This window comes from Tetrao urogallus (genome assembly GCF_951394365.1).
Source record: "Tetrao urogallus genome assembly, chromosome: 12".
Taxonomy (NCBI): domain Eukaryota; kingdom Metazoa; phylum Chordata; class Aves; order Galliformes; family Phasianidae; genus Tetrao; species Tetrao urogallus.
This window is the reverse complement of record NC_136825.1, coordinates 18,091,258-18,104,187: the sequence shown is the minus strand read 5'-3', so window position 1 is coordinate 18,104,187 and position 12,930 is coordinate 18,091,258. Positions and strand designations below refer to the sequence as shown.

Below are 12,930 nucleotides of genomic sequence, written 5' to 3'. Positions count from 1 at the left end.
AGCAAGGCATAAAACAGCATATGACTGGTAATGCACAGCAGAACAACAGATGTGAGGCATGAGAAGCTTGGCTGCATGCATCACCACTGCTATGGGACCGTGTTCCTCCTCCTCACATTGGGGTTACTGGGGTTTGTATGGTGTTAGCAACCCAATACTGACTTCAGGTGAGGGGTGACAATCACAGCCTTTCATTGTATCATAGCATTTGTAAGGAGTTATAGTTTTCCAGGCATTGCTCAGTGGGTTCAGAAGGGAATGCAGGCAGCACAGCCCACCTGTACTCCCACTGAAAACAAGACTGAACTCTCTGCAAACTACAAAGGAGGTTCTGATAACAATTTTCCCCCATTCTTTCTTTCCACATCTAAACACCTTTCTGCCTATTGTAACAGAACCTGGCCTTCTCAGACTCCATCTGACAAGCCAAAAAGTCCACCTCAGCCCAAACCCACCCCTGCTCTCCTAACCTTCTCTGCTGTGAAAAGCCATAGGAGTGGAATCCTTAAAACCTCAGCTGCCTTCGGGGGAAGGAATAAACACACGAGTTGGCTCTAAGAGCAGATGGTGTCTAAAGGAAATTATGATAATTAAGCTCCAGAGTTGCGTATTTCCAAGAGACTGCTACATTTCAGCATCAAACCTCTAGGCCAGCGCAGTTATTAAAACTGTAAGTTTCACCACATTTCATTAATTGCTAATTACTGCTTCATTACTTCCACTCCTGCTCCCAAGACTGCTGCTGTCACCGTTTCCTCTGGGAAGCAGTTCAGGTCACTTCAAAACTGCTAAGAGTGATGGGATGATTCATATAGTGAGGGAGGAGCAGGGAGGTGCTCCCAACCACAGCGTGTGTGCAGCTCCAGCCCCACTTGCAGGTCAGCTCAGGTGTAGTTGCACACACTGAACGCTATCAGGATGACGTTGGTGATGTTTGAACCAGATGATCCTAGAGGCCTTTCCATCCTTAATGGTTCTGTGACACAGGGTGACTGGAAACAGGCCTATAGAATGCTGGTTGAGCTCCACTTTCACTACCGCTTCAGCATCCAGCCTAAGGAACAATTTCTGGTCTGTTCCTTCCATCACCCAGGGATAAACTGGCCAGAACAAACTTCACTCTTAGATCTAATCCTCTTCCTGTGCAAAGTCCCCACAGAACTTGGATCAGATCAAATATCTCATCAGCTTGGGGTCTCTCTCACTCCCTGCAGGAGGTGAGGGAACAAAAGCTGGACAACAGCCAGAGCTCTGAGCAGGTTTCCAAATTCAAAACCTGCATTTAAGTATGCGAGCTCGTTCACTTTGGTAAAGCTGGTCTTGTAATTAAGAGCAAAGCAATCTACAGAAGTTTATGGGCTTATGCTACCCTGTTTCATAACGGAAGCACAGAGCCAATTTAGGGTTTGTTCAGTGCCAGTGCTATTAACTGTGCATCTTAGGCACAATTGTACTTCTCCGTAAATCTACATTTCATTAACACTCTGAAATCAATTACTTGGTGATTTACAGTTAAGGTTACAGTACTGACAGCTATTAAGCACCCAGCTACTCCAGAGCTTCCACTGAAAGTGTGAGCTTGCTGTCACTGATGGTTAGGCAAGCTTTCCAGCTGGCTGGGATCGAGCTGCCCTCTGACACTCTGTGCATCAGCCAATCCAGATCCCTTCCAGCTTGTGCCAACACATTCAGTGCCAGCTGTAAGAGCTGTGTGACAGCAAGCCCCCAGTGCTGAGCAGCAGCGTTGCTACCTGTGAGGAATCTTGCAAGAATCCCAACCCAGAGGGACTGGTTCCCAGCACCCTGCACAACCTATTCCATGCAGGGCTCTGAGCTCACCTTGCACCGTGTGTTTCTCAGGCTGGTGTAGTTGGGATCTTCCATCAGTGCAGCTGCAGTAGGGAAGGAAGGCAGGGAACCCAGCTTCCCACACTGCTCCTGTGATTCAGATGTCCCCAGCAGCAACTGTGCTCCGGCCCCACTCCCACACTCCTCTGCCAAGAGCATCATTATTGGAGGCCACCTCAGAGCCAAGTTTAATTGTGACCCTAAGATAGGCTTCATTACTTTTCAACTCAACAGCTATAGAGTACACTGTCACCAACCTGGAGCAGTCAACTGATTATAAAGAAGCATTTAATCACCTTAACCCTCTAGAGACTTAAATTAAGACACTTCACCACTGCAGCCCCTTCGTTCCTCCATCTAATTGAGCTTTTATTACTGCCTGGCCATCAGGTCATTGTTTTGAGGCACAGGTACCTGACAGCTTAGGACCTCAGGGTACAGCAGCGCGAGCTTCCATTTGTATCAGGCAGCCTTCATCCATCCACATCTCTCAGCCGTACAGATAATGATCTCTGACTTCAGCAACAACTAAGTTTCAAATATTGATTCGCTTCTCCCCAGCACCCACCAATTTAGGTAAATCAATTTGTCAACAAGTGACAGGCACTTCTCCCCGCTCCCCCTCAATTTAGATAAATCAATTCGTTAACAAGCAGCAGTCATCTTCATTTAATAAAACACTGAAGATGACTTAAATAAACACGTCCAGGTTTCCTACAGAAGAAAAACATCCTTTAAAAGAGACCACCAAGCTTGGTGCAGTAGTTGCCTTCAAATAGGTCTGTCTTACAGGTAAAATTTCATCCCTCCTCCTTTACCAAGAACAGGATAGAACAGAGTGGAAGAATTCACTCAATCTCACTGCTCAGCCTAAAAGAGAATGCTCCTCTGCTCTGTGTTCAGCGATTCAGCTCAGCTCTGACAACACCCAAAACTCAAGAGCTGGCAGGCAAGCTTGCACAAGATCTACCACAACTAACATAAGATTTACAATCAACATAACGTAGCATATAAAGTGACTTTAAAGACTGAAGAAATGACATACGCAGTTTTTAAGGTTTCTAACAGCAAAACAAGGAAAGCCACACTTTCCCTTCTGTTTCTAGTCTGCCATCTCATGTGTTTTCAAGCAATATTTTTATACTGCAATATTGTGAAAAGTAAGTATTTCAAAGAATTGTTTAGTAGCTTAAATACAATTAGAGGCATTTACATTTCCTGTAATTCAGTACAGCCACATTAAACCACACTTCCACCAAATTTGACACAGTCCTTCAGACAGGCTCCTCCAACGCAGCCCCCATTTTAATGACCATTCACTTCTGGACTCATTTCTCCTGAAGCACATTTTGATGTTCACTGCCAACGCTCCAGTCTAGAGTTAAGATCAAGTGAGACAATGCCAGCCTCCACATCAGCAGGCATTCAACAGCATTTCTAGTTTAAAGGTTGCCCCCAATATCTGCCATCTATATGAAAATCAAGGTACCAGAGAAGTACACCTCTTATATCATCTCCTGTCTCTAGGATATGCTGCAATACTGGCCAGCTCCCTAACCTGGGGTCCTCCTTCACTTCCAAAGTAAAGAGGCAGCGAGAAATGTCAGCATTCACAGCTGCAATCAGAGCCAGCTAGCACAAAGTCTCACGACAAACCTGATAGCCAGGCCGAAGACAACGAGTCAGAACCCATGTCAGTACAGCAGAGAAATAAGGCATGCAGCTTCTCTTTGTTTAATAACACCATTCACTGAAAGCAAGCACTTTGAATGAAAGCATTTGGATAAGGATTAATAAAAGACTTTGCAGACAAAACTGCAGTGTGGTTTCCTACCATAGGGGCTGTCACAGCCAGCAGGAACTGAAGATCCTTTGGACAGCCCTCGCTGTGCAAGCAGGCTCCACGCACAGCACCTGTCTGCCAAGATGGGTAACAAGACCAAGGAGCTCCGACACACTGCTCACACCTCTTCTGTCACTGATGCCTCTTTGAAACAGTAAACTGCAAAGGAAAAGAGCTGAGAAAGTGAGCAGCAGATGCACTGCGCTCGGCAGGCCTCTGCCTCTTTCATTCACCGATGATGGGTCCACGAGGCAGGGTCTCCCTCCTGCAATTCGTTGTCTTCTTCCACATTTGGGTAGAGAAATGAGCAGCAACAGAACTAAAACAGAACATAGTTTATTTTCTCTGCATACATTTTGTTTTCCATCCATTCAGAAAAGTTCTTCCAACACACATCCGCGGGCCAAACGGAAATACAACAACAGCCCCATAAACCAACATCCCATAATGTACATCAAAACAATATTTACATTCACACCCTTCAAAACAAAAGCACATGCTGGTAAGTTACAAAAGGAAAATCTTCCTTGCTGTACCACCTTCATGGGGGTTTCCATACACGCAAGCACAAACGTACTGCATGTGTAAAAGAAAGGCAACAAACAACAGGCAAACTATTTGCACAGATGCTCACACCTCAGAGCTTCTTTAAAAGAAAATTTTGAGCAAGGAAAGGCCTCTCCTTGCTGGTGGGAAAATGCCCAAAATGCATTTAAATGTCTCACAAAGGTTCTGCTTGTTTAAAGTCCCCACAGCCACCAGCTAATTCTTTCAGCAAATTCCATTGTTCAGACTCGCATTCAGCTCTGGACCCCACAAGTGGGGCAGGAGGGCTCAACGGCAATCCAAATTGTTCCCTGGGGAGCAAGAAATGAGCAGCCACAGGCTGAACGCATCGCCAGCATAAACAGCCACGCCTGATCTCTGTCAGGTGAATGCAACACAAACAACTGGAGCTGAGGATATCCGTATGGCATTCACGAAAACGGTTTCAAGAACGAGACGGAGAAACCATTACCAGGCTTCTGGGAGGAAATTTTAATCTCTCTGCCTTCAAAGCACTAAAAAAAAAAAAAAAAAAAAAAAATAAGAGAGACAGATTCAAAGGCTGCAGCTGAGATGGAGGCTCTTGTTTAGAGCCGATAAACAAAAGTATTTCACACCACCCAAAACGGTAAGACAAATGAACGTAGGATCTCCGCTGCTTCGCCATTAGGAATTAACAAGCTGAAAATCATCTCTAAATTAAACAGATGTCAAAAGATGGGTTTTAGGAACAGCAGCAGGAGATGTAAGGCTCTGAGGCTTCAGCTTGCCGGTCATCCTTTATTTATTGCATCCTAAAGCATCCAGTTGCAGAGGTCCAAAATCAAGGTGTGGGGTTTCTTCTTTCCTTTTCCCACTTTCTACATAAGGAACACAAAGCCCTTCTTGTTAAATTTCAAGTTGTACTTTTAATAAACTCTAATTCTGCTAAATATTCTACTTCGACCACCAGTAATTTAATAGATCAGCTTAGATTAAGATGAATAGACACCAATTAGTACCATTTTAATAAGCTACCGGATTTCATACCATAAATCTCATTATGTTCTGCAGAAATTAAATTGGAAAGCCAGTGGCAAAAACACACACAATCTGCGCACATCCAAATAAATCCACAGAAGATCAGTGAAAATAAGTGGCAAGTCTGAATGCAACTCAACTAAGAAGGAAAACCAACACATTTGGTTGGTGAGGAATCCAACCCATTCAAACTCCATGCAACTACTATGCTAACTTAAAACAGAAGCTCCAGACATTCAGAAGAAAACAGTGGAGCTTGCAGCTGATCACTGGACACAGATATTGGTCCTCCATTGGAAACTCGCAGTAGCAGAGCTGCAAAGCTAATTTTGCTTTGGGTCTTCACGCACCATGATTGAATCTATGTTCTATTTATCTACCAATCTATGTTTCCCCCTCCCCCCCCCATCTTTCCTGCATGAAGATCGAGGCTCCTACAAAAGAGAGCTGACAACCAGTTCATCTTCAAGCAGGTCAAAGGAAAAAAAAGAGAGAGGCCAGCATAAAGGCAGCCAGGACACTGAGACACTTCATCAGCCATCACCCAAAACGCAATCAGCCAAAGGGACTGACAGCACTGCCCAACGCAGGAGCCATCAGCCCCTCTCTGCAAAGGTTAACGCATTCTTCCCATGCATTCTTACATATTCCAAAAGTCATAAGTGAAATTGTCACTCCTCAACGACATTCTTGGTCTAGAGACAGCCAGGACAATGCAGGACTCTCACAATTAAGGAGACAAGCCTCATTCCTAACTTTGAAACTGCTGCCACAACAAAAGAAGAGTTCCCAAATCAGATATTTTCCGTAACAGAAGGAGCAGCTGCTGCCAAAGGATTTGTTCCACCACCTCCTGACAGCTGCCAACAGGTTCAGAGCAAACAGGGCACCAGGATGTATAAGACATTGGATTTCCTATGTTTTAGGGACCTGGCTTCTCACTCTGTGGCTATTCAGAATGCTTCATCTTAAGAACTAAGGAAGAAAGGGAAGAACACCTCGCACACATCCTGTCACCGTGGGAACTAATCCTGTGCTCATCCTCCTTGATTTAACTGTAGAACACATGAGGAAAGGTGGGACTGGAGAAACCTCCAGGAAGCCTGCATAGTTTGGCAGATGTGCAAACCAGACCAAGGAAAACTTGAAAATCCGAGTTTGAAAAACACATCCTGAGCCGTGCTCGGATTTTACTTTACAATAAGAATTCAAAAGCATCAGACTGACGTTCGGAGAAAAACCTCACATTAATCATCTGCTGGTTGGGATGCTTCTGCTACCTGAGCCTCCAGAGCAGAACACCACAATGCAAGAACACGCGTGCACTCGAAATCTCATTTGCCCCTGATTTAAGAGAAGCCTTTTCATGGGCTTCAGCTCAGTGCAAGCTTCAGATGCATAAATCACCTCTGAAAGGGCAGCAGAGACACAAAGGTGCCTTCGGTGGACAATACCTTTATTCTGCTTTGACTCAGGTAAAGGAGCCTGTTACAGGTGGTCTCTGAAGCCGTCTTGTCAGTCATTCTTCCACAATATTCCTTCCCTGCTTTTTTCCTCTCATTTTCAGTATTTCTTTTTCAAAAGAAATCCCGACTCCTGGTCCGAGGGAGGAAGAGTGACTCAGCTCATGGCACAGCAAGCTCATTTAAATGGGGACAATGACCAGCCTCCGATGCTTTTATTAGGAAGGCTTCTCTGCTTCTACCTACATGCAGCTGTAAAAAACAGGACTTTTAGAAAATGCTATCAGTTAGTCAGACCTGAGCCACCGACTCATTCACCTATCAAATCCTTAAATAAAAAATGAACTGTTAAATGCATGAAATTCTACCCCAAGCAACGTGGCAAAAAAGCTTATTAAATGTGCAACACCTCCAGACAAAAGAGTTTTTCAGCAGCGTTTTTAATCCTTAGCAGTAATCAATTATCCTTCAAGCTCCTATATTACATAATTAGAAGTGCTTCCAGAAGGTGACTGGTAATTAATCAGGAGACTATTTTCCTTCCGGCTCCACATTTCTGACTTTCTTCTAAGAGATCCTGCACATATCTGCAGTAAATCATTTTTCCTTCCAAACATCATTTCTCCCTCCAAGCAAGTTTTCCCATGTAAACTACAAACTTAAAACTAAGTGTTAATGTACGGGTTAGGCTTCAAAATTCAGCCCTCAAAGGAGCAATACGAAAAATAAAATTTGACTCCCTTAAAGGAGCAGCCAGGCAGCAATTTCATCATTTTTATCTCTAAGGAGAATCAAATGAAATCTTAATCCAAGGAAAGTATCACATTTCTTCAGCTTAGCACTCCTCCAAAGCATTTCTTGGAACACAGAGCCCTGCCTGACCACGCTGTTTGCCTGAAAAACATCTGCAGTTCCTCCTTAATAGCACTACAATCAAGGAGTCTCAAATCAGGTTAAGGAGGTCCCCATAAAAAAGTTGAGATGCTCCATCCATTGATGGGACAGGGAGATGAAGCCATGCAATCACCTGTCCTAGGCCATATAGCACGGTCCTTGCATTCACACTTAAAGAGAATCTTTCCCTGGATGCCTCTGCTACTGTTTAAAGGCAGTTGTTTTCAACCCAGCCCTTGCAAACGAGTTGCCAGCTCCCAAGATCCCTCAAGTTGCACAACAGGCTTGCACACTGCTGGGCATTCTGACCCCAGCATCAATTTTTGGCTCCCACAAATCCCATAAGAAAAGCAGCAGCGTCAGAACTCCCACATTTAGCTCAGCAGAAGAGAGATAACATCACAAAACAAAGCCTACCACAGGCTGGCCGAAATAAACAGGTAAGGCACCACACCACCTTTCATCACGAAAGCCACATCACTGCTCCAGGTGGCACACGAGGAAATTTGAACAGATAACTGGTGACAGAAGAAACAGTTTGTCCACTTCAATTACTGCCCTGACTTCCCATACCTGAGATTAAGCCAAGGGTTTCTACAGCCCAGTACAGCACAAGTAGGGTTGATAGCTCAAAACATCCTCCCAGTACCGAGACTGTACAACTTAGCCATGGCATTGACGTTACCTTCACATCAACATTTTTAACTTCTACCTGCCTGAGAAACAAGGCATAGCAGCAACTTGCTCGATTTTAGGGTTATTTTATAGTGAAATACTGCCAGTCGTTTGCTGCTGCTTAGCTTGCACAAGCAAGTGGAGCTGTCTCTTTGCAATGGCTGTGTTCAAATCCCACAAGAACTCCAACAGTTTGCCCTGGAGGAGACTCTCCATAGGCACAAACTGCAAAACTTGCTTGGGAGAATCCGAGTCTAGCAAAGAACTCATTAGCTTATGCAGATGTTGCAGGTACTCAGTAACTGGATTTGGGACACCCTGGTAACCAACACAAAGCAAAGCAGAGCAGGTCTTCAGTGGCTCGTGGGACGTCGGACAAGCAAATGTGATGCACCTGAAACAGCAATGCAGTACAAACACCAGGCCAGCTGTGAAACGTGTAAAACAAGAAAGAATAGGCAGAATCAATGCATCTCCGATTGCAAGCTGATTCAGGGAATGCAGAACACACTCCAAAAGCTGCTGTTGGTATTTTGGTTCTCCATCATAAAGCACAGAGAAGCTAAAAGTCAGCAGCGTGGCCGAGTCTAGGCACTTTATTTCCATACCAGGCTGGCTTTCAGCATCATAAAGGGATGGGAAATCCACCACAAGGCACTTGAATTTGTCCCCAGGTCTTCCATTCAGGATCTCCTGATAAGACTGGTAAAGATCAGACACTTCTGCCAACATCTGCTCCCCAGGCAGTACCTCACAGGAATGACAAAGCTGCAGCAGCTGTTTGGTTTTTGGCCTCCCCACCAGTTCATTCATAGCTTCGTTAAGATTTTCCAAGACTTGGCCATCACAAAATGGTGAACATTTTACCGCTGGTAGCCTCTTTCCTTCCAAAATGTACCACAAGTTACACTTAAGGTTAGAAGACAATCCTTCCAAAATGCACATTTTACCAGCATTAGTTAAGCTGTGTTCTTCAGCCACGTGATTTAAATAGCCCTTTGCCACTTTATCATTCCATGTAAGGGTTTCCAGCATTTTTCTTTCATTGTACGTACTAAAATATTTGTTCCTTTGCCCAAACCATTTTGCATTCATGCTGCAACCAGTCTGAGATTTCTTGACAAGCCAGTTACTTCTAGCAATGGGTTTCATACAAAATCTTTGCATGAAGAAGTCTACTGCACAATCTCTTAACTTGTTCAGTTTTGTCTGCTCTGCTTCTTCCATGTGCTCAAAGAGATGGATGTTTTCACAGATAGTCTCCACCTGGCACCTGTGGAAGAACACGCAACATTCCTCGTGCATTTTAAGAAAAGATTCTGGGATCAGATGCTGGGGGAAAAGAGCTTTGTTGACCATATCCGTCCCAAAGTTCTGCATCATCTTAGAAAGCAGCAGATGAATGCTCTCTCTGCCCATGTAACGAAGACAAATTACATAGGCCTCCGAGTTTCCAGCTTTGCTAGTGGCTGGCTTAAAGACGTGAACCTCCTCAAAGCAGCAGTTTAGCAGAAAGAGAAGATTGGTAGAACAGTGCTCAAACAGGGTAAACATCTTCAAAACAAAGGATCCTCCGGTGCCCAGGATCATTAGAGCAGTGACTGTTTCACAGTAATGGAGGGGGGAGACGAGGGCTTCCTGCTCACCTGGATTTCCTTGGCAATCAAAGCTTCCATCAGCAGTTACTAAGTGAACTGTGGCCATATTACTTACAAAGTTCTGAAGTCCTGTCAGATGTTTCAATGACATCACATCGCCGGTGTTGTCCGGGCCAAAGTACCACCAAGGCAGCGTATTTGCTATAAGACGGTCATCCATAATCATCATAAGGGTATCATTTGCTTCATGATACGGGTTTAGAGTATTAGCCACCCAATTCCAGTCACAGTGGATGTGGTGGGATTTCAAGTAGTGATTGAGGCTGGCTATAAAAGCTCCCGGCGCTTCACAGAGGTGAACAGAGTTCAGCTGTCCCTCCTGAAGAGCATCTGCAGGGAGAAGAGGAAAACTGCACAGCATCTCATGAAACTTGCACCAGGCCTGGGTGCAGAGCTCAGCATTCACAGATTTCTTCACGTGAGGAATTATTTTTCCTGCTTTATTGGTAAACGAAGTGTGCTGATGCCATTCAATGAGGTTCTTATCACTAAGCTGATTCTTCACTTCATTCATCGAGTTCTTCAGATCAAGAAGCGAGTTGAATTCCTTGTGGTCACACGTGAAGGCATCGCTGGGATCTGGGAGCTGCCATTCATTATTAAGTGGCTTAGTGTAAGAAAACTTCTTTGCAAAGAGCTTCTCAATTTCAGAAAGAATTTCAGGGTCGAACTTTTCAAGATTTGTGGTCTGGTCAACATAAGGCTTCTTGCATGTGCTCATTCTTGGACTGATTGACAATCTGAAAGATAGAAAGAGAAACAATTCCAATCATAAGCACATATAAATAGACAAAGATATATATACTTTTTACTGCTTTGTGGGTTTGTTTTTTTTTTTTTTTTTTTTTTTAAAAGGATACTCTTGCTTCATATTCTGGAATGGAATGGAAAATGCTTCAAAAGAACCACGTATCAATGAGAAAAATAAAATAGACAAGGGCTATACTGAATAAGGCCATTCGTAAATGGGTCATCAGTTCCATCACCCTCTACACAGGAAGTAAAGAAGGGCTGGCTGCTACTTTGGCTGTTCACTGAACTCTGAATACTCTACTCACTGCACAGGTGTTTATATTTAAGTGTTTAGACCTCAGGCTCAAAATAGAGCATGCCAAGAGCTATACAAATTACCCAGATGTGTCACTGTAGCAATTGGACAGACCAATAGGATGGGAAAAGGTGTTTCACCAGAGGTGCAATGAAGAAGTATCAGCACGATAGAACAGTGCTATAAAGGGAGGGAAGATTGCTTACCCGTATCAGAAGATTCCAGGCTCGCAGGGGAAATCTTCACCAAGGAGGGATCTCCAGAAGGAGATCCTTCCTCAGTGGCACTAACCCTTAAATGGGGTCTAAGAGAGGTGCAGCCAGGCTCCACCCTTCCAGTTGCACAGCTGAACTGCCTTCACCTGTGCTCCCAGGGCTGACTGGGTCCTTTCCCCAGGTGCTCAATCAGCGGTTCAGGCCGTGACTCAACAGTTCCCATACAGGCACAAGTTTTTTCATCTAATTAAACCAATATTTTATGCAAGTTCTCAAAGTATGCTTAAAACACGTAGAGTTGGGAGACCCAAACAACAGCAGCTACCCTTAGAGATGGAGCAGTGCTGTTCCTTCCATTTTCTCCCAACTGGTCACAGCTAATTTTCCCTCCACTAAAACAAATGTGATGTTTGCAGAGCTTCCCACAGGCACTTCCTGAGAACAGCCCTGTAGCTGAACCTGCAACCAAAAGCATATTTTCCGTGTTAGAACCCTGCACCATTTTGACCAGGCTCCTGCAAGTTCTTACAGCTTGCTTTCCCTACTGGAAAAAGGGTGATAGATCTGAAGCGAGAAAAGATTTTCTTGCAACTGCGGTCAGTCCTAACTTGTGCTTGATGTTAAAGAGGAAAGCAGTGCAAAGTTGTGCTCTAAATGGCTCAAGACTCCACGAGCACACTGGCACAAAGCTAGTGAGTCTTCTGCCATCTGTTCCAGTACACAGCGCAAAGCAGGCAAAGGAGAATTTAGATTCAGAAACCAGAAATCAGCCAGTCTACTCAAGAACTAAGATCTCTCATTTTAGTAACATTATTTAATCAGCATTAATATAGGAGACAGAAAATCCCTCAGCATACAATTTTAGCCATCCTCAAATCCGTATCATTACCTCAGAAGCAAAATAAAAGAAAACACTGTGGTAAAGTCACCAAACAGTTTATTTAGGAAAAAATAAAATAAAATAAAAATCAAAAGGGCTAAGAAATTTAGGAGACAAACAGAAAAAAAGAAGAGCTAAAACTCCCTCCACCAAAGTAACCACCTCAGGCCAATCTAGCTGTATATCACAGTGACCAGCTTGCTACAGGCAGCACATAGTGAAGCACTGATGCAATGTTTCTGCTTATTTCCCCACCTTGGTTGCCTTTCAATAAACATAAAGCACACCTAGTTTCACTTTTGCTCATGAAGATTTGTTTTATCTTCAGCGACACCCTTTATCTCACTGCACTCTGGGGAGAAAAAGTACAATGAATAGAACTGAGTTGGAAGTCACTCTTAAAGGCCATCTGCTCCCACTCCCTGCAATGAAGAGGGGCACCTACAGCTCCACCAGGTGCTCAGAGTGCCATTCAGCCCAACCCTGCGTGCCTGCAGGGACTGGGCACCACTACCTCTCAGGGCAAGCTATGCCAGTGGTTCACTGTCTTTCTTGTAAAAAGCTTTTTCCTTGTATCCAGTTTAAATCTCACCCCTTCTAGTTTGAAGGCTTCACAGAACACAGTATGGGTAGGCACTGCATCCTAAACTAGTTTCATCTCATTTATACCACAAATGCTGTCACAACCTTTTAATTAAGGCTCAAACCTTCAAATCCCAACTCAGGCTTGGCAAGGCCCTAGGATGCCAGTCTGCATTACCTGAGCTGGCCTGGCCTTGGTTCCAGCCTGTTGCAGAGCTCAGGGCTCTCCCTGCTCACAGCCCTCACTCAGAGCAGGGC

General features: G+C 44.3%; 1 protein-coding gene across 1 annotated transcript; it reads right to left on the bottom strand.

The window, feature by feature from the left end:
* Positions 1-8,376: 8,376 nt before the first annotated feature.
* On the bottom strand, positions 8,377-12,397 carry CMTR2 (cap methyltransferase 2; the record flags this gene model as incomplete). The annotated part of the gene is made up of 2 exons (XM_079541400.1): positions 8,377-10,687; positions 12,378-12,397. 2 exons carry the CDS (start codon positions 12,395-12,397, stop codon positions 8,377-8,379), a joined length of 2,331 nt encoding a protein of 776 aa, XP_079397526.1.
* Between the last annotated feature and the right edge of the window lie 533 nt (positions 12,398-12,930).